The 22,651-nt window shown below is 40.1% G+C and overlaps 1 protein-coding gene and 1 long non-coding RNA gene across 3 annotated transcripts in view; one reads left to right on the top strand and one right to left on the bottom strand.

Moving 5' to 3' along the window:
• Positions 1-12,155, top strand: part of SLC16A10 (solute carrier family 16 member 10) — a 114,194-nt gene extending 102,039 nt beyond the window's left edge. The window contains exons 5-6 of one of the 2 annotated variants that reach the window (XM_027601265.2): positions 8,030-8,258; positions 10,529-12,155. In XM_027601265.2, coding sequence (XP_027457066.1) covers positions 8,030-8,258; positions 10,529-10,557 — 258 coding nt within the window. In that variant the 3' untranslated portion in view covers positions 10,558-12,155. The remainder of the gene's footprint in view (positions 1-8,029; positions 8,259-10,528) is intronic. The other variant, XM_027601264.2, reaches the window with a different exon arrangement.
• The window catches only part of LOC113926417, a 114,831-nt gene that overhangs the window by 81,352 nt on the left and 10,828 nt on the right, over positions 1-22,651 (bottom strand). The gene's annotated exons all lie outside the window — the stretch shown is intronic.

Genomic DNA, 22,651 nt, shown 5'->3' with positions numbered 1-22,651 from the left:
AAATTCAGGGGGGTGTGTTTCTTTTGAACTTCTTTACTGCAGATTGCCTCCTGGGTGTTGAGAGGTGTGCACTAAACTAATGCTAATTCCAAGATCATATTGACACTCATTTGACAAGTTCTTAAATGACTCCTCCATGCTAGACACTGGGCTGAATGCTGCAGATGAAGCATGAAACATGACCTGTGCCCTCAGTTAGTAGCTAATGGTCTCATGGGGAGACAGATAAAACAGTGTGGCAGCACAGTGGAATAATGACTATTCTAGATGGGTGCCATAGAAACGCAGGCTCCAAACATCTGAATCACTGGCGAGGGTCGGAGCAGGCTTCCTGGGCTGGTGGGCTGTTAAGAGGTGAGTGGTAGTCAGGCAGATAGAGAAGTGTGTTCCAGGCCGAGGAAGCCACATGGGCAGGGAGGTGGAGGTGTGACACAGTATATTATGTCTGGAAAACAACAAAAGGGGAGATAAAGGAGATAGAGGGAGAGCACTAAATTGGCTGGAGGGAGAGGCTCAGGAGCCAGGTTAGGAAGAGGGTGAACACTATCCTGCAATCTACCAGGAGCCAGGAGAGGGTTTTAACCGAGGAAGTGACACGACCGGAGTTGTATTCTAGGAAGCTTAATCCAGGAACTATGTAGGGTGGAATGAAGTGGAGGAGGGGTAAGAGAGCAGACAGTGCCAGAAGGCTACATATTGTATAGCTCCCTTTCTGGGAAGTGGCCAGAATGGGCAGCACCACGAGACAGAAAGTAGATTTAGGGTTGCCTGGGGCCGGGGGAGGAGGCGGTGGGGGGGAACTGCTACAGGGTATGGGGATCCTTTTTGGGGTGATACAGATATTCTAAAATTAGGCAGTAGTGATGGCGGTACAACTTTGTTAACTCAAACCCACTCATTATTTACTTTAAAGGGGTGACTTTTATGGTAGGTGAATTTATTATCTCAGTAAAGCTGTTTAAAAAAAGTCGAGGCAGAGGGACTAGTTGGAGACTGTTGAAGTAGTCTAGGCAGGAGGAACCAAGGCAGAAACATTGGAATCAGACAGGGTATAAAATAGGGATATTGGGGATGAGAGTTTGATGGAGCCACCTCAGCCGGGTCTGAGATTTGTGGCTCCAGTCACAGAGTGGATGGTTGTGCTGTTTCATTAAGATCAATAATTCAGTAGTGGAGTAAGATGCTAAGTTCATTTTTGCCATTTTAAATTTGTGGTGTTTGTGGGAAAGCCAGGTTTGGCGCTCCTAAGAGAGTCTCAGAGACCCGTGGGACTTTGGCATCCGTGGGCTGTGTGGTGGGAGCGGAGGAGTGGGGTGTGCAGCGGAGAATGGAAGGGGTGGCCAGACTGGTGGGAAGGAAGCAGGGCACAGAGTGTTTTCAGAGACAGGAGTGGTCAGCAGTGTCGGCAGCTAGTGAGAGGGCTAGCACATTAAAGACTAAAAGGTTTTCACTGGATTTAGCTGCAGAGTTTCAGTGGAGTGGCAGGTGCTAAAGATGGATCATGATCACTGAGTAAGTGGCCATGTGGACTACTTTGCCCAAGAGCTTGGCTCTGAAGGGAAGGTGAAGGGGAGCCCCGGGAGGGGGCAGTTAGGGATTGGGGCATTGAGCGTGTCTCCTCACTCTATAGATGGGAGGCAGTATTTGGGTTGGACCTTGAAGGAGAAGTGGGATTTGGGTGCAGGAAAATGACTGGAAAGGCATTTACTACAGATAAAGTAACTTCCTTTGATTGATTAGAAATAACAGCATCCACCATTTATTGAGTACTTCCATGTGCCAGATGTGCATTCTCTGGTGTTCCTCACCCCAGCCCTTTGACGACAGTATCGTGGTCACTTCCACTTAGAGGTGTGAACCCTGAGGAACAGAGAGGCGGCCTCACTGCAGGTGTCTTGTGTGTAGGTCCCAGCAGACAGCTGCAGAAAGGAGTCTGGTCACATGGTGGAAGGAAGTGTCCATAGCTGGTAGAGTGCTATTTTTGAAAGCATTTACTGTATTATGATCATTCCTCTTTTATTAGGACCCAGCTGTGGATATTCTTGTGGATCAGTTGGTCTTGTTCTCAAGGGTCAAGAGAACCCTCTAATGGACCCTTGTTGCATTACAGACTTTCAGCTTCCTTTCATTCTTTCCAAAGATTGTGTCTACTGTGCTCTAGCCTAGACCCTGGTGGGGTGATACACACAAAATATGCATGGCCCCTGAGTTCCTGGAGCAAAACTGGGGGCAGGAAAAATGAAGAACTCAAGAAGACAGGGAGAGTGACATGGGAAGAGGTTGGAAAGTTAGGAAGGGCCAGATTATACAGCATCTTAAAAGCCAAAATGAAGAGATTTTACTTTAAGTGTAGTGGGTCTTCGTTGGAGAATGACGTGGTCTGATTTCACATTTTTTTTTTAAAGATATATTTGAGTGCGGGGAGAGGGAGAGATTCTCAAGGAGACTTCCCACTGAGAGTGGAGTCCAACACAGGGCTCAATCTCACGACCCTGAGACCATGACCTTAGCTGAAATCAAGAGTCCCGTGCCCCTAATTTCACATTTTATTTTTTTTTAAGATTTTATTTATTTATTTGGGAGAGAGAGAGCATGAGCAGGCAGAGGGACAGAGGGAGAAGCAGGCTTTCCACTGAGCAGGGAGCCTGACGCGGGGCTGGATCCCATTACCCTGGGATCATGACCTGAGCCAAAGGCAGATGCTTAACGACTGAGCCACCCAGGCGCCCCCTGATTTCACATTTTAAAGTCACTGTGGTTGTATATGGAGGAGAGATTCCTGGGCTGGAAGCAGTAATCCATTCTCCACAGTAGTGTGTGCTGAGTCACAGTGAGGGGGTTGCATTTCAGAGAGGCCTGTGAAGGAGGAAGAAGGCCTTCCATGTGTCGTGTGGCTATGGGGAGCCACCAGTGGGCCCCTCCTGTGAATATAGTGCCACGGGAGCCAACACAGGCCTAACCCATGTGGACTCGCTCCTTTATATCACTCCCTGCCCCTGTGTCTCCTTTTTCCTGGCTCCCCTGCCCAACTCCCAACCATTCAGTGTGGTTTTTGAGTCTTGGCTGTTCTCTGCTGCAGCCAACTCCAGCTCTGCCTGTTCGCTTATTCCCACCATTCTTTCCCTCGCTGGCTGGCTGCCTTTTGGCCTCGCCTTTAAGAGCTGGAGCTCCCACGGCTTACCTTCCTTACCTTCTCAGCACTGGTGGTGCAGACATACCTGCTCCCTGCTCTTGTCTGTTACAGCCCAACCTCACGCGGCTGTGACGGTTCTCTCCCCTCCCCTGTCTCCTAGCAGCTGGGCACAGAACACACTTCACAACCTCCCACGTGGTCTAATTTCTGGTCACAGTCATCTTGGGTCTGGGAGGCTGCAGAGCAGAAAAGCACAGGCTCTGGAGTGAGACATGATTTCACCCCAGTTCTTGTCACCAGCTGTCTCCAGAACCGGCCGAGGGCTGCGGTAAGGATTCATGGTGACAACTTATGTGAAGTGTCGGCCCAGAGTGCATGATTGATAAATCCTTCCGTTGATTATGTTTTAATAGTCTATCAAATACTGAAGCAGATCCTGATTTGGAACAGGTCTCAAGAAAGGAGACCTTGGTTATCCTGAACTAGACATCTTTGCTTACAATTTTTTTAAAGTAATCTGTACACCCAACATGGGGCTCAAACTCACAACCCTGAGATCAAGAGTTGCATGCTCCACCAGGTGAGCCTGCCAGGTGCCCCAGAGACCTTTGCTGATAGATAGACTCAAATCTTTGTTTAGGAGCCTCACGCTTTTGCTTCAGAGTTCTGAATGTAAACTCTATCAAGGTCCAGGTATTTTCAGCCTAACTGTTTTAAATGCTGAGCAAAGAGATGACTGAACTGCATTATATGGAATAATAATGGTTAAAGGCTTTCTGCTCTGGGTTCCTAGCTGGAAAAGTCTGGAAACTTTATAGTGAATAAATTTGTAGGAGCAACACTTGAATCTAACTGTGGCCAGTTGTGTGTCTGCCTCTGAAAATGCCTTCTGCTTATTCAGGTGCAGCTCATTTTTCTTCTTGAGCTATACTTAGATTCCTGAGCAAAACTTAAATGGACATTTCTCCAAGAATGTTCTTTTTGTGATAGAAATGGGGAAGGATAATAACAACAAAAAAAACCAATTTTTTTTTGTTCTTTAAGTATGTAAACTAACTTAAGCAAGGAGTTCTATAATAGAACCTATAATATTGTGACAGAAGATATTTCCTTGGATGATTTTAAGAAAACAAAAGCAGGAACTACATCTCAACTGTCAATGTCTTATTAAATGTCAGTGCCAGAGTCTAGAAGAGAATTAGGGACCTTTGAATACCTCATTTAAATCCAACCAGAGCTGCTATGTTTGAGGAGGGGAAAGAAGATTTTAGTAATACTAAATTTATTTATCTTTCAAACTGCAGCCCAGTATTTACAAATCAATATTTGATGTATGGATCAATATTTATTTGGGGAAGTAATGAAGTACAGAAACTCCCATATGAACAGTTCACCAGCTATTTTCTGAGAGATACTAAAGGATAAATGTGTAAATACCTATGAACTCAATTCTTAACAAAAAACCAAGAAATTTTACTTTTAAATAACAGTTTCTACTTAAGTTATTAAAACTTAACAATTTTGAATAAAAACTAGTAATTATTGTCAAATAATTGAAAAAAGAGAATATAGTTAATATAGTTTTACCTGAGGAGAACTCGTAGTCAGGTAAAGTATTAAGAAATTATAAGCTCAAATATATAGTAATAAATTTGAAAGGTGGGGAGGGGCAGAGGGAGAGGGAAAGAGAGAATCTTAAGCAGACTTCACGCCCAGTGCAGAGCCCAACTGACACAGGGCTGGATCTCATGACCCTGAGATCGTAACTTGAGCCAAATCAAGAGTCAGATGCTTAACTGACTGAGCCACCTAGACACCCCTAAATCTGAAACTCTTAAGTGAATTTTTTTTTTTTAAGATTTTATTTATTTGACAGAGCACAGGCAGGGGAGCAGCAGACAGGAGAGGGAGAAGCAGGCCTCCTGCCAAGCAAGGAGCCCAGTGTGGGGCCCGATCCCAGGACCCTGGGATCCTGACCTGCGCCGAAGGCAGATGCTTAACCGACTGAGCCACCCAGGCTCCCTGAGTGAATTATTTTTTACAAAACTAAACCAAAGAACAAAAATTGGAAGGGGCCAAAAATGTATAGAAAAATCAGAATAACTACCAGAAGTAAAGCGCCTGGGTCTCATGTTATGTAAATTTGTCCGAGAAAAACATTCATTTATTGAGCACAATTGATTTGGTGCCAAGTAGTGTGCTACGCTTTCAATGATTCACTCTGGTTCTCTTATCTTGGGAGAGATTTTTACTGAACAAAATAGTAAAAGAAGAGGAAACATATTCAAAGGAAAAAATATTCTTGAAAGGTAACCTAGTATAGTTACAGTGGCATGGTTGGGAATGTTTGGTCAGTGGCTTTACCAGTTAAATCCATGGAATGTGGCCCCACAATGTCCTGAAGTTTTATTCTAGATTCTCTGGAGTTTGTGATAATTGATGAGTTTCTAAGATTCAAATGACTTTCCATGTTTATCTGCTTTTGTGTTTGTAGGTAGAGTTAAAAATGTATGTATAATTAAGACAAAGTGTGGTTAGTTTATCAATGACAGTACTCCTTGTCATTTACCTACTTGTGAATTTCAAACCACTTTCTACATTTCTATTTATTTTTAGATCTTTTTGTGTACATGGGAAACATCGGGAAGCCTTTTTACTTGCTCAAGGTCACAGAGAGCTGGAACCTGGTCTTGTTCCTCTGAACCTTAGTTTTTTCCAACCTACCAGGCTGCAAGCCCACTAATTACCCATGCAAAGAAATTATGCATGTGTTTTCATTGAAGTTGGGTTGGGGAAAATGTTTAAGTAGAAAATAAAAAGGGGCGCCTGGATGCCTCAGTCAGTTAAGTGTCTGCCTTCAGCTCAGGTCATGATCCCTGCGGCAGGGAGCAGGGAGCCTGCTTCTCCCTCTTCTTCTCCTTCTGCCCCTCCCCCACTCATGCTGTCCCCCTCTCTCTCACAAATGAATAAATAAAATCTTTAACCAAAAAAAAAAAAAAATCAGAAAAATGGGAGATTGTGTTCTTTAGAAAATGTGAAGTGCCAGACTTTTCAAATAACTAACTCCAAGTCTTAAACTAATAATTATACCATAAAGTCATATTTTAATAGTGAAGAAGAAAAATGCACTCAGCTGTATGGGATGATGGTGTCAAAAAGAGACCTAACCTGGACTTTGACACTTTTTCAAGAGCATATTTCTTACTGTGGGGTCCATGGACCGCCTGTGTCACGGTCAGCTGGAGAGCTCGGCACCGCTGCTGTTCCTTCATCCCTGCACTCACTGTGCAGCGTTGGCAGCTCTGCAGGAAATCCTGACCCCTAGGAGGTTGTGTGCAGCTGCCCTGAGGCGAGTACCCAAGCTTGGTGGGCCCTCTGGGCCCTTGGAAAAACAGGAGAAGATGGTGACCCAGATGGCTGCTTTGTATGCTCTCTCCCTTCCTCCCCAGCCCCCTCATCATTGGAGGTACCCTCTGGGAGCAGTTCCTCCTGCTCGCTGCTACCACTGTGCAGACCAAGGGTTCCTAGGTGGGAACATTTAGGCACATTACTGAACGTCTCCCAGCATCACTGTCTGCAGCTATAAAATGGGCATCACGTTAGTACCCACCTCATAAAGTTGTTAGGAGATCATTAGCTAACGTGCTTAGAACAGTGCCTGGCATCTAATAAACACTAAGTAAATGATAGCTGCTGTTGTACACATATTTTTAAAAAGGCTGAGGCTTTTTGAAACATTTCTTCTGCTGACTAGTGAACTGTCAAGTTTTATTTAGTTCTTTGCCTAAAGAAGTTACTGAATTGCCTGCTCCCTTTTTTGCACCCACCGTACTTTGAATATACAACTGTGGCAACATCTAGGACACTTGATGTGCACTCGTTTTCCATGTTCGTCCCCCCACAACCCAAGGGTAGGAACCAGGCCTTATTCACGTGGCATAGTATACAGCACAGAGCACAGAAGCTACCCAGTGGCAGGCAAAATCAAGTGTCTGGTTCTATCAACTACCGTTAAATGAACGTGTTCCGTGGCTCAGAATATTCCTCAGCCTTAACTCTGGGTGCTTAAATAGGGTATATCTGTGCTGGATCACCAGAAGACAGTGTTTGAAAATATCATTTGAAAATCAGATTGATTTACATTATCAAATAAAATTGGATTACATAATTTAGCTCTTAGGATGTTCTAGTAGAATATGTTTATGTTTTCATTTGCATATTATACATATTTCCTATGACAGTCGAAACTTAATTGGAATTTGAATAATCAAAATTCAGTACATATTTATGTAATACACAGTTACTTATTTTAATCTCTCACTTGGTCTGCATATCTGTAATATGTCTGGGATATTGGCAGGCAACATATTTTAAATTATTTAAATAGCTAAACCTTACATCATCATATTCCCCAAGCTGGAAGCTCTGTGATGTGAAGTACTGATCTTGCTGGCATATTCTCCTTTTGCAAAGGACTAACACCAGTAGAGTATATACAATTTCAAAATCAGATGTTTGATGAATGAATTTGAGCTGATTCTCAAAGAACAAATATTTATTGAGTATTGACCAGGTGCAAGATTCTTAAACCTTAGATTATCTAGTCCAAAGATAACTTTTGTACAGATTCTGACTTCAAGAACTTACAGGCTAGAAGGGAAGGTAAGTATGTAAAAATACTTATTTTATTCTGTCCCTTTACGGAAATTTTGAGAAAGTGCTAGGGGAACTTAGGGGAGATGATTATGGGAGTTGATTATATATATAAAATCAAGGTGAATTGGGCCAGGGAGGCAAGTAACCAGTAGTCGGCCAAAAGTCCTAAGCATGTTGCTCAGTGATTGTAACACTCACTTTTCCTGAGAGCAGAGTTGACACTGTGCTGTTTTGTCCTAGGTACTCTCCTTTCTCTTCATTGGTCTGATGTCCATGATGATTCCCCTATGTAGGGTCTTTGGGGCCCTCATTGCTGTCTGTCTCATCATGGGTCTCTTCGATGGATGCTTCATTTCCATTATGGCCCCCATTGCCTTTGAGTTAGTTGGCCCCCAGGATGTTTCTCAAGCAATTGGATTTCTACTTGGATTCATGTCTATACCCATGACTGTTGGCCCACCTATTGCAGGTAAATATAATGAGTCTCCAGTAATTTACTATATGGAAAATATATTATGATTTTTTGGTTACCAGTCTTTTGCTTTTGTGTGTGCCTTATTGATAACATTTTTAATAAGACCAGCCTTGGATGACATGTTGAAAAAGTTTGCTGAGGAGTCCCTCTTATCCTTATTGATACATAACACACTCTATAAAATGTTTAATTGTAAGCTTTTGGGCTTTAAGCTTTCACAGTTGCTATATTTCATTTAGTATGTGTTTTGGAGAAATGGAAACATGGCTGCTTTTTAAAAAGAGATGAAGATTCTGAAAGATTTCTAAATATGCTTTGTGTAAGAGATCATATTCCCTGCCCAGGAATAATTAATGGAAAATACCATTTACTGGAAACAACTTAAATGTCCATCAGTGGATGAATGGATAAATAGAATGTGGTTTAGCTATACAATGGGATATTAGCCATAAAAAGGCAGGAAGTACCGTACCAATACATGCCACCAGGTGGATGAACCTTGAGAACATTATGCTAAGTGAAAGAAGCCAGATACAGAAGGTCACATACTGTAAGATTTTATTTATATGAAATATCCGGAATAGGTAAGTCCATAGATGCAAAGAGCAGATTGGTGGTTTCGAGGGGCTGGAAGGAGGGGGATTGGGGAGTAACTAACTGCTTAATGGGTATGGCATTTCCTTCTGGTGTGATCAAAATATTTTGGGACTAGATAGAGGTGGTGGTTGTACAATATTGTGAACATGGTAAAGGCCACAGAAATGGTTAATTTTATGTTGTATGAATTTCATCTTTAGATATCTTCTGAGTAGTATAAAGGTGCCTCATGTTCAATATTACTTGGGTGCCAATGTGAATTATTAGGTTGTGATTCAATAAAACTAGGATAAAATTCTAATGTCATCTGAGTCTGGCATGTGAGGGGCTCAGTGAAAGTTCATTCTCATGTCCAGAACCAACACTTCTAGCAACTTTGCCAACTGGGAACCTAGTCATGAACAAGCATGCAGTCACTGAAGGTCACAGTCTCCCTGTGGGAGAACCCTCCAGCCCTTCCCCTGTACCCCAGGTAATACACTACTTACACTATTTTTACACCTTACGAGCTTAGATTTTTAGGGTTTCCACGTCTACAGCAGATTATAAGCAGTACTTTGGTAGGACTGGTGTTTGCAACTAGAAATAACTGAGAATAGACTAACAAGGGAGATAACCGGAAACTTCTGAAGTTAGGCAGAACAACACGCCGCAGCTGGCCTCAGAAAGCTCTTGGCTTGCCAGGAGGTTCTGAGGGATCACAGGATTATAGTCAGACATGATAATTAGTGTTCAGAAGGAGGAAGGGTTTAGTTATATACAGAATATTCTGATTCAGAAGATAAGAAAGTTGTATCTATATATTGTATATTTTAGATTTCTGTCTAGAATAAATGTACACCTTTTTAATGTGTCAGTACTTAATTGGACAAATTCTCAGCTGTTTATTGCAAAAAGTCTGATACTCAATTCAATGTGTTCCCTGGACATTTCAGATAGGTGAGGTTTTATAGTAAGAGTACAAAAGTTTAAAAACACTAAGATAACTTTTAAAATCTGGGTTTTGTGGGGTGCCTGGCTGGCTCAGTTGGTAGAGCCTGTGACTCTTGATCTTAGGGTTGGGAGTTCGAGCCCCACGTTGGGTGTAGAAATTACTTAAGAAATAAAATCTTAAAGAAATATCTGGATTTTGTTAGAGAAATTAGAAACAAGGAATATTCTGAATAAGTTTTAAGAAGCAGAGCCCAAGGATCTGTCAGAGTGCCAAACATTTTACTCCCATATGCTGACAAGTATATTTAACAAACTTTTTCATCTTAAGTCACAGATTTATAATTTTTCATGATTTTGAATTCCAAATTTTAAATAGTTTCATGTTATTTCATAAACAAATAGGCCCAAGAAGGTTTGAAATGTAGACACTATGAGGTATGTGTGTAGGAGAGAAGTTTCACCTTCCCCTGAAATAAGGACCATTATACCCTGGGTCAGAATACCCCAAAGCCCTTTGAATGGTTTTGAAAAAGCCAAAGCTTGGTTACAAATATTTTTTCCATGTAATATCTTGGTACGCAAACCCATAGGCCTATAGTCTGTGATAAGATTAAAGATCTAAGATCTTTTCCTTTCTCATATCAGAAAAGGTTTATACTTCAGACCCATTTCCTAAGAAATGTGTGACTGATCTGAGACCTCTAAGAGCCACCCTTCTTCTCTCTTGTTGACAGTTTTTTCCCTTCCCAGGGTTACTTCGTGACAAGCTGGGCTCCTATGACGTGGCATTCTACCTCGCTGGAATCCCTCCCCTTATTGGAAGTGCTGTCCTTTGTTTTATCCCCTGGATCCACAGTAAGAAGCAAAGAGAGATTGATAAAACCACTGGAGGAGAAAAGATGGAGAAAATGTTGGAGAATCAGAACTCTCTGCTGTCAAGCTCACCTGGAATCTTTAAGAAAGAATCTGACTCTGTTATTTAACGTCTTACATACCTCCACCAGACTGAACTTGCTTTCAGAAGTTTAAGCAAGTTTTCCTTTTATATAAATTGCAGATTTCTTATTTTTTTAATCTCATCCTAAGAATAGCACAATAATTGGGAACTAGAACCCTTATTACTACAAGAACCATTTTCTGCCACTGAATAGCTAGCTGTCTGGTATTTCCATGAGTGTGGGGGCAGAGAGTCTGGTATATGAAAACTTATGTCGGAAAGTCAAATATTGTGAGCATTGATGCTATCTCAGTAAAAAGCAACTCTGGAAACTGTGAATGCTAATAAGCTTGTACAAATATTTAAAAATACCTCAAGCTATAATGAAAGGGTTGCAATTTGGTTAGGACTGGAATTGTGTTTGTTGTCTCACATGATGTTTTTAGTTCTGGTATCTCTGTTTTAATTTCTTCTGCTGTTTGGAAACTTTTTATAAGATTCAAGTCTGGATTCTAGATAATGTCAGATCTACCGAAACCTCAAGTCTGTGTTAAAGCTCTTGCCTGCTCTTAACTAAGATCTGAGGTTAAGTTCTTCTGCCTTGCTCCGGTGTCCGGGGGGCTTCTGGGAGAGATGGCAGCGCTGTGTTGGGATTCAGAGCGTGGCACGGAAGGGATCATGGCCATAAGGGCAGAGCAGTTCAGGAGGCGGGCATTTCTCCCACTTCCATTTGCTTCCTTTCAGTTTGCCGTGTGTTGATTACTCAAGTAGCCAGAAACCCCCAGATTTCTGAACTTGTTTAAAGTGTAACAATAAAGTGAAATAGAGTGAATCAAAGAGATTCTGGCCATCTTAACGTAGAGTTTTTCTGACTTCGAGATTTGTAACGTAGAGTTTTTCTGACTTCGAGATTTGTTAGCACTAGGACTTGACATTTCCACAGAGTCTTACTGAACATGTTACCAAGTTGCAGTTTCAGGTACAAATAGGGAAAAAAAAATCTTTGTATTCATGTGGAAAATATTTCTGATAGAAACAATTGCTCCAGTTGGTTTATAAAATTAATGGGTCTTGAAAGGTTAAAAGCACTTATAAAGAGAAACAACTTCTGTATTCCAAAACTTACTGGCAAAAATTTGCACTCTTCGGTATTTATCCTAGCCCGCTCCCCATTAACATTCCCAGTACTTTTTCTATTTATGCAAAGACACTTGTATGAAAGCTATTAAAGTTTTAAAGACCTAAAATTAAAACCAAAGTCATGCCATGACCTATACTCATCTACAAAAAATAGGAACACTTTCCTCATCCTGAAATTATACTTTAGTACATGTTTCTTATTTATGTCTTTGAAAGTTAATAATATGCAAAGTATATTTAAATCCTAAGTATAAATGCATGTTAGAGCTTCCTCAAATGTAGCTTGCTCACCTGGGAAGAATGCTATCTTTTTCTAAAGCACCTCCAGGATCCATCTGTTTCAAACTTCTCTGGAAGGACAGAAACTTAATCTCTTATCTCCCTACTTTTCCTTTCAGCTTCTGTTCTTTGTCTTTAGCTGAGGATGTAGAAACCTGAAGAGGATATGGATTTGTAGTTGTTGATGGGGGAGGAGGCGGGCCACAAGGGGGTTGGAGGGAAGTGAGGCGGTTAATTAAACAGCTAGAAAACTCAAAAGTTCAAAGTAGGAATGCTAAATGTGGAATTTATTTTTAATAAGATTTTAAGTTATTTTTGATTGTGAAGATATTCAGCAGTTCACTATGACATACACATGGCTGTAACTTTCAGTACTTCTATATTTCATATTTAGGAAACTTGGGTAATTTTTTTGGAGGGTTATATTGCTTAAAAAACAACTATATTTTGACCATATACTGCCCTTTCATATTCTTATTTTAAACTTCTAGAAAATGACTTAGAGGGGCACCTGGGTGGCTCAGTCTGTTAAGTTATCAACTTTTGATTTCAGCTTAGGTCATGATCTCAGGTCGTGAGTTCAAGCCCCGCATCAGGCTCCGTTCTGGGCGTGGAGTCTGCTTGAGATTCTTTCTCTCCCACTCCCTCTCCCCACGTACACATGCTCTCTCTCTAAAAAAAACAATAACAAAAAACTTAGAAATGATACTATATTATTGGGTTCTGCATTTATCCATGCCTAGCTATATAAAACATTATTTCCTCATTATTATCAGTGCTTTTGAGATCAGCAAAGACATACAAGTAAGACCAATCATCAAACCTACCATTATAAATTTTTTTTTATAGCTTTAGCACAGACTCCTAAGACTTGTCCCTGCTCCTGCCAATTTTACAGAAACAATTCTAAAAGAAAAAATTTACTCTGTAAAGACTTCCAAAATGTTTTCCCTTTCAAAATTTGGCTGATTTTAGAAAGGAAAAAAAAAAAGTAATAATCTGAAACTCAAAAGACTTGATCTTGCTTGGTTAGGTTCCATAATAAAAGAGCAAAGTGGGGTGCCTGGGTGGCTCAGTTGGTTAAGCTTCAGACTCTTGATCTCAGCTCAGGTGTTGATCTCAGGATTGTGAGTAGGAGTGTGGAGCCTACTTAAAACAAACAAAAACAAAAAAACAAAGTAGCTGAAGTATTTATAGTAAAACTTAGATCTCAATATTATATTCATGTACAAGATTACACATATGCAGTTTTCAGTCTGATGGAATGAATTAAACAGGTCCTATGATACTGAAAAAGCTCCACTATAATAGACTGTTATGGCGAGTTCTTTGCTGTTATAATATAAAGTTATAAGTATAAAAGATGCTAAATTCTATAAAATGTATATTTCATAACATGTTTGGTACAAAAAGTTCTAGAAGTCTGAAGTTCTAAAAGTTCTACAAACTTAGAAAATGAAAAATACTAATATTCATAAGGATTTAGACCAAGAAACATTACCCTAATCTTTCAAAGTAAATCCTTTCTAATTTCTGAGCAGTGTTACTATTGCAGTAAAGTGACCTGGTGGGCCTGAATTTTTTTGTTCCATCCAGACACTTGAGAGGAAAAGAGTAGAGTCAGAACTCTGCTTTCTATCTCATCATCCTAATTCTGATAAAACTCAGCAAATTCTCACATTCAAAAGGTTCTAGCATTTGAGGCCGACAATATATAAGAAGGGGAGCAATTATTCCCCTTTACAGAGACTCTGAACAGATACTATTGTAACAGATACCCATGGATCTTCCAGAAACATTTTAGTTAAATTGTATTGCAGTAGATACGCTTGGTATCCATCCATTCCAGCAACAACAAACCACCCAGATTGATACTTTATTCAAAATTTATAAATTTCTTTGATCACAGTTGCAATCCTTAGTCTACAGTCCTACTAAGAGATTGGTAATGTCCACTTGAGATTGCACAGTGCTTGCGTTAAGCTTCAGATTCTATTCATGAACAGAAGCAGGACCTCATTTGTACTCCCTGATCTACAGTATCTGTTTATACATGTTTGCAGAAGATCCCATGGGCTCTGCCCAAGGATGGAGCAAACCTTAACTCTGTTAGCTTCAACTTTCTGCACTTTTAAAGTAAATGGATACTTAGTTGTAAAGTAAACACAGCTTTGTTCTTCCTGCTCCTAATTCTAATCCTTTTAACTGCACTGAAGAATATTTTAATTTGTACCTTTGTTATTTATAAAGCACTTTATGTCCGGATGACTTTTGAATAGAAAATGCAGCGATCAGGGGCAGGCCAGTCCAGCGTGGGTGGCACTGAGTGGGGGCTTCCGGCAGTGCACTTTCCCACTCTTTCTTAGGCCTCTTTGCTTGCTCTTCCTGGTCTCTTTCTCTGTATCATTCTTTTCTCTTTACTTGCCCCTATCCTCCAAAAACCTGCTGAGGAGTCCATTAACATCCTTGCCTAGTTCCACTGGCGGCTTAGCTGCCCTGCTTACTGGTGGTCCCTGTGGCTTCAGAGAATGGAAGCCCAGGCTATGTCATATAACCTGGTGAACAGCTTGCTCTCAGCCTTGAACTTAGAGTTCTATTGGTCTACACTGAAAACACTCTTTAATTATGCGATTAAAATCTGGGAAGGAAGTAATATGTTTCATATAACTGGTGTATTTTGTGCTAATATGTTAAACTTTATTTAAATGTTTAAGGTAATGCTTTCAGAGAAAAGACTGTCAAATTCTTAACATGAGTATTTTCAGAGGGCATAATTTTTTACTTTGATCTTCATATTTTATTAAAATTTCGCTAAAACTTAGTCCTGAGAGCACATCATAGAGGATGCTTTGGAATGTAGTAGGCCCCTCAGATGCGGTTCCTCATGAATCTGCCTTAGGCTGCATTATACTTTATGGTGAATGGTGTTAGAGTAAATTCCCAGAGTCTAGAGATACAGGTGGAAAGGGTAAGTTAATTAGCTCCAGTTAAAAAATATGTAAACATTTTAAGTTTTAAACTCCTTAGGGAATTTCTAACACGGAAAACCTCATTGTTGCTGGCATAAACATTAAGGAACAATTTTTCCATTAGGCTGAAAATTGTTGCTTTTCCCAATGTGTGAAAAGGAGAAGGAAGTGAAATGTTCTTATTTTACATTTATATTCTTTAACTGAAAGACAAGTAGTATCTTGGCTAATAGAAAAAGTATCATCATCATAGTTAATTAACTCTTAAAACCACAAAATTTTTACCTTGTGACTAAAACAGAAGAACAAGTTTACCATTTGTGATGGTGATGTGGATTAATGTGGAATACAAACACAGCAGAGAAGGAAGTCTTGCTACTCTACTGACAATCATTAATTCTGCTCGTTTTACACTCACTGATTTTTGTTGATACTTAGGTGTAAAGGAAATAAAAAGACCATCTGGAGCTGAGTTTGAGAATGGTTCGTGGGGCAAAGAATAACAAGGTGGAAAGCAACAAGAGACAGCTCATGGGCTCACTATAATTTTATAGCCACAGCCCTTTTTATCAGTTTATTTGTTGGCAGACATTAATGCTTTGTTTTATAAATACCCTGTAGAGTGATAGGTTACAGTCTCAAAAATAGAGGGCCAAATGCCCATAGCAAATGTGAAACCCACATACAACAACCACAGTTACTGAACTTACATAAATGTGGACTTAATCAGATGACTTTAGATGACTCCTTCTGAGACAATAAAGACCCATGAAACAATTCATTGCCACATCTTTGAATCACTCAAAACCTTGAAACTTGGGATCTAGTTTACTTAGCTTGCCCTTTTTAAAATTATCAATTTTTTAATGATGAACATTAATCATCTTGACCTCTATACATTCAAGGAAATCTCCCACGGTACTATTTTCTTGACATATAATATAGGAGGCTACCTCATTTACAAAACAGCAGATTTCAATTTTTTGTTAGTGTGTTAGACACTGGGAATGAAATAAACCTTTCTAAGTACTTGATCATGACAGTCCACCTACCTCAGCTTTCAGTGTCCAACTAAAAGCCCAGCTTAATCAATTCTTGCTTAATCAGAAGGGAGCTAGCAGTGACTCTGAGATTAAAAGGCAAGGGAGTGCAAGGAGCAAAGGGGCCAAAATATCAGTAAAATTTCTTAAGTGCTTTGTTCTGATAAGAAGATATAAGAGGAACAAAAAAGGAGTATTAACTAATGTGCCCTGTGGATAATCTGAAGCAGGAAAACTGAAGAAATTTACAATCTATATATAATAATGGACACTTACTAAAATGTTTCACCAGTGGCTTTTCAAACTATACTGGCAGCTTGACGATGAAGTCTTGTTTTCTTTGGCAGGAAAATGGATAATCACTGACAACAGATTATATGCTTGTGCCTTAACCTTACAGCTTACGTGTTAAACTCCTGCAAGAGGCACCCCTTTCCTAGAGGAACAGGGACTGTGGCAAGGAACTTTTGTCTCCCTGGAATTTTAAAAAATGCTGTTGTTGAGTATGGCAGTAGGTGTAGGAGCTAACCCGCAAGTTCCCAATCTAATGAAAGATGTTTCTGGCCTTTCAGTATTTTGCAGTTGAATGTCACTAACCATGTGTGTGGTAGGAACTATCAGTATAAAATAACTTTTGGAAATCTAATGAAATCTGTGACACTATTTTGGAACCTCTGATATATGACTTTTATTCTTTACCAAATAATACTTTTTAGTATCTGTCCATTATTAGAAGAGTCAATTTATTAAATATTTTAAATGTGGGTAAACACACATTTTCTTTTATGATCTTCCCTAAATGTAGTCTTCTATAGTATATTCTAATATACTAGAAAGTTAATGGGTCAAATTATGGGTCTACTTTGACCCATAATTCAGTCTATATTGGAATAGTATTTCAGGGACTGAGGGTTGTATGAGTGCTTTTTTTTTTTTTTTTGACCCCATTGCAATGAGCAGACTATACATTTGGTGCCTTCCTTTCCTACCAAAGACAAATTAGGTCAAAATTGGTGCTAAATTTCATGTTCTTTTCAAAATTATTTTTTCTTTTTAAATATATTTATCACAATAGGAAATGTGTAGATCCAGCAGTATTATGCATGTTGTATTTTGTATACATCTAAGGAAAAAAAACCTCACCTAAAAAGCAATTGAGTTCTGATATCTATTTACAGGCATATAATTTTCATTAACATGTAAGGCTTTAAAGTATGAAACTGATAAGAAAATGATCACCAAATGAAAACTTAGTAATGAATATACCCCCCAAAGGTAGTAACTTTAAGGAAGAAGTCCCAAACCATTAATGTTATATGTCAGTTATATCTCAATTAAAAACTAAAAATTAAAGAGTCCCTTGTCAATGTTTCTAGCACAAAGTTACCTATTCAAAGTATTTTGTAACTCTGAGGGTGTATAAAAGTTTTATATATATTTTATTGTATATATATTTACATATGTACAAAATAGCTTTTTAATGAGCTTGTTTAAGTGGATATTTTAAGCTATTTTTCAGGCTAAAATTAAGAGTTAGGGGAGTCGTCAGTCTTAAAACTTGGATAATGAGTTACATTAGAAAAAATTCTCACCAAAAGTATCAGTGTTCATCTTTCAGATTTAACATAAACACTTAAATTAGTAAAGACTACATCTGGGTCAGTGTGAGCAAATCTCAGACCTATGATTTATTCGGGGTTCTCAGCATCATGGTTGTGGCCGACTATGACACCCACCTAAAATCCCACGTGTGTCTCTGAGTCTTAATGTCTTGTGAGTAGGATTCCGACGAAGTGAGGACAACAGGGTTTTATTTAATCCTGCTTTTATAGACTGCCTTAACTCTATGAGGATTTTATAAATATAAGTTAGGAAAATGATACAGTCTAGGAAATTAGGAAAACAATACACTTAGAATCTACTAGAGTATACTGGATTCTCTGTTAACTAATGATAACTCCTTACTACTGTTAACAGGAGTTATGTGTGGAAGGGAGAATGGGGGCTTGTTAATCAGAAGTTACTGTACAGTGAGATGAAATATCCCTTTACTAACTTCTGATGTAACTTAATTTATGTGGTTTCAGAACTGTAAGATTCCGAAGGCACTGTGCAATGCTTGATAAATTTGCATTTTGTCAGTTTGTTCTCCTTTCAGTTTATTTTAGCCTGAAAATTATAGCTACAACAAACAGAATCCTACAGTATTAAGAAAGTGTGGATATTTTAAATATCTCCTCATATAATATGACATTTTCCATGTCAACTTATTTTAATGTTTATCTGAAAAGTAACCTTAAATTATTTGCGTATTTTCAAAGTTAGAAAAACATGCTATATCTTAGACATCAAAACCAAGTAATTCCCAGTGCCCTGTATACTGCAGAGCGGCTCTGCATCTCTGCCTGCACAGAATGCCATTTTGGGCACAACAGTTGCTTAAATATAGATCACTGTGTGAAATAATTATGCTGGGTTTGATCAGTATGCAGTATTTTAGTACTTGCCTTTAAAAATTGTTTTTCTCTTTTTAAAGAATGTAATTTATAACTGATTTTTTTTATAATGTGCAATTGCCTATAGATAACCAAAACCTTTTTAATGGAAAGAGCTTTGTAATCATTTGGAGAATAAAATCATTTTACTGTGGAACAATGTGGTATTCTCAGTAAATACAATAAATACAATAAAAAAATTTTAGCAAATTTCTATGAGGTTCTGTGGTTATATTTATGGAATTCCCTGGGGAGATGAAGGAAAGGAAAAGTTACTGAAGTGAAGGAAACCGTCTGTGTTGAATGAAAGAAAAATAAGCTGTGTGCTTTTAAGCTGCATACATGTATTCCAAATGTGCTTGGGTATCATTTCTCTCCTGGACAAGTGACAGGGATAGAAATGATCCCAAAGCACTGGAGACAGTGTCCAAAAACGATTTCTATTTGACACTCTTTTTTTTGTAGTTTGACTTACATTACTGTTTTACTTAAACTGATTAAATTTATTGCATTCAGCTGTTACTTGGGACCTCTGACTCACTGACAGTTTCAGGGGATGATCAAGAACCAGGCTGGAATTTTGGTGGATACTCACTGAGAGAAAAACTGACTCTGCAGTCAGAGGATGTTTATTACTGGATGTGCCCTAACCACAAAGCAAATCATTATTTTCATTTAACGGTGCTAAAGAGATTTTATACATTAAACTCAAGAATATGGAATTGTGGGGTGCCTGGGTGGCTCAGTTGGTTGGGCGACTGCCTTCGGCTCAGGTCATGATCCTGGAGTCCCGGGATCGAGTCCCACATCGGGCTCCCTGCTCAGTGGGGGGTCTGCTTCTCCCTCTGACCCTCTTCCCTCTCGTGCTCTCTGTCTCTCATTCTCTCTCAAATGACTGGATAAAGTCTTTAAAAAAAATATGGAATTGTGATATATCATTTATTCCAATAATTATTATTTATTTTTTAAAATATTTTATTTATTTGAGAGAGAGCGAGCATGAGTGGAGTAGGGCAGGGTGCAGAGGCAGAGGGAGAAGCAGACTCCCAGCTGAGCAGGAGCCTGATGTGGGGCTTGATCCCAGAACCCCAGGATCGTGACCTGAGCCGAAGGCAGATGCTTAACCAACTGAGCCACCCAGGCGCCCCAACTCCATTAATTATTTACATGCCTGCACATAGGTGCAAAAATGTGCAGGCCACTGGAGGGCTTTTGAGAGAACCAGGAGAGAATGGATATGAGAAATTGTTACTGATCCTCAGCAGGATAAAATTCACTCTCCTGGGAAAATAATTTTTATAGGAAAAAAAAATTCTACTGTATACAGGAAACCTAATTTTTCTAGAGACATAGCTCAAATAAAATAATTACAGTGTCAGACTTAGAAAGCTCTCAAATCTCCAACTAATGGATCGAAATGAGTTCTTTTTTTAAATCCTTGGTCACAAGTGTCTTCTTGAACTCTTTCAGGGATAGGAAGCTCACTCTCCCTACCCCAATAGTGGTTTCCTCCATAGCTGGGCCCTTTACTTCCATGCTCACGCCATTCAGCTTAACCACCTGTCCTTGTCACAGGCGTCTGTGGACCTCCCTGGTCACTCTTGTACTTCTGTCAGTTACTCCAGCAAATGGCTTTTGGCCCAATGTTCAATATTCATGGGGAGCAACTTTATCTCCACTCACACTCAACAGCAACACCTGGAACCCTGTCATCTCCGGAAATGGGTTCACCTTTGAAATCTTTATTATCGTCCCTCTCTTTTAGCCAGGACTTATGGCCCCTTTATTTCCTCGTTCTCACACCCATTTGGCCTGCTCTTGAACTCTGAGCTCTTCTTCCGGTTGACTCCATCCCTCTCAATCCCTGCTCCCTTCCAGCCTACCAGATCTCTTCCCTCTTCACTCTGTTCCCTACCCTCACTCCTGGGATCTAAAAAAATCCGACAGCTCTCTGAATATTCAGCTCACTCGTTGCCCCTACATATCCCACCCTGCAAATTAAACACTTCTAGCTTCCTCCACTGGATCATTTCCATCAGCATATATACATGCTGTTATTTCTCCCATCTTGGGGGAGAAAATACCTCTTTTGAACCCATGTGTCCCCTGCAGCTACTGTCTCATTTCTTTTCATCCATTTAGAAGAAGCCAAAGAGAAAAAGAAAACGGAAAAAATTTCTGCTCACTCTCTTCCATTTTATCTCCTGTTCTCCTTGGAGTCCTCTCCATTAGGATTTTGTTCCTACCACTCGGCTGAAACTGCCCTTCTCGAGGTTACCACTGACCACCATCTCGCTAAATCAAATCGTCATTTTTCTGTCCTCATTTTATTTGAATGATCAAGAGCGGTGCAGGGGGCATCAATTTCGGACCCCCGAATCAGGCTTCCAGTGCCAACACATCTACCTGGTCTTCCTCCTTCCTTGCTAGCCGCTCCGCCCCAGTCCCCACTGCCGGCTCAGTCTCCCAGCTCTAAACACTGGGAGTACATCACAGCCTCTCTGTTCTACCTACATGCTCCCCCTCGGTGACCCTCTGGCTCGTGAATGGAGTTGCTACGTACATCAGCAATGGAGAACATACCTCACCCTTCGACTTCAGACCCTCAGATCCAACTGCCAACCTAACACCTCTAAATGGGAGGACTAAAAAGAATCTCCCGATTTAACATATCCCAAACTGAGCTCCCGATATTCCCTCCAAAATCTGCTGCTTTTGCCGCTCTCCTCATTCCAGTGAATGGCAACTTTATTTCTCTGGTTGTATGAACCAAAAACCTTGGAGTTATCCTCACCCCCTCTCTCCTGCTCTAACACCCACTTCCGGTCTGCCGGCAAGTCCTATGGGCTCTACCTCCAAAATATGTCCAGAGTCGGCACTTCTCACTACTGCCACCTGCTACCATGCTGAACCCCGCGCTCACAATCTCCTTTGTCCTTCGTTCCCTTCCCTCGCTCCCCCCTCTGTCTATTCTCTACAGAACAGCCACCATACCCGGTCAAAACGTGTCAGGTGAAGTCAGTCCTCTGCTCAGAATCTTCCTGTGGCTACCTACCTCAGAGAAAGCCAAGAAGCCAATACTACACTATATGTTAACTAACTTGAATTAAAAAAAAAGTTAAAAAAAATAAATACAAATAAAAACAATGACTTTGCAGGAAGAACGAAAGGAAAAGAAAGAAAGAAAGAAAAAGAAAGAAAGAAAAAGAAAGAAAGAAAGAAAGAAAAAAGAAAGAAAAGAAAAAGAAAGAAAGAAAAAGAAAGAAAGAAAGAAAAAGAAAGAAAAAGAAAGAAAGAGAAAGAAAGAGAAAAAGCCAAAGAAGTGCTGTGACCAGCAAAGCTCCGCGTGTTCTGGCGCCTGTCATGTCTCTGACAGTATGTCCTGCTCTCTCCTCCTGAACCACCTACCTCCTTCCACTCCCATCCCTGCACTGCTCTGCCCCCAGCTCTCCACCGGGATTGCTCTGTCATGTCCTTTAGGGCTTTGCTAAAAAGTCTTCTCTGTGAGGCCTCCCCTAACCGTTTAAGATTTAATCTCCCCTCCCTGACACTTCCCTATTCCATTCCCAAGGTCATTTTTTTCTCCTTAGCTAGCAGTTATCACTAGCAATTTATATATTTATCTTCTTTATTGTCTGGCTTTTCCATTAGACTGTAAGTTCCACAAGGGTAGGGGTTGGTTTGTTTGTTTTGTAGAAGTAAACCATAATTTCATTATCTAGTGTTTTTTTTTTTTGTTTTTTTTTTTTTTGAGAGAGAGAGAGTGGCGGGGGGAGGAGCAGAGGGAGAGAGAGAATCTTAAGCAGGCTCTGCCCAGCGCTGAGCCTGACACAGGGGCTCGATCTCACGGCCCTGAGATCATGACCCGAGCAGCAATCAGGAGTCAGAGCGCTACTGACTGAGCCACCCAGGCGCCCCAAAGTTAGGGTTTTTGTCTGTTTTATCTCCAACGCTTAGAAAAATGCCTGGCATAGAGAAGGCGCTCAGTAATTATTTG

This window comes from Zalophus californianus, chromosome 7, assembly GCF_009762305.2.
Source record: "Zalophus californianus isolate mZalCal1 chromosome 7, mZalCal1.pri.v2, whole genome shotgun sequence".
Taxonomy (NCBI): domain Eukaryota; kingdom Metazoa; phylum Chordata; class Mammalia; order Carnivora; family Otariidae; genus Zalophus; species Zalophus californianus.
The sequence above is the reverse complement of the archived record's forward strand: the minus strand, read 5'-3'. Positions and strand labels throughout refer to the sequence as shown.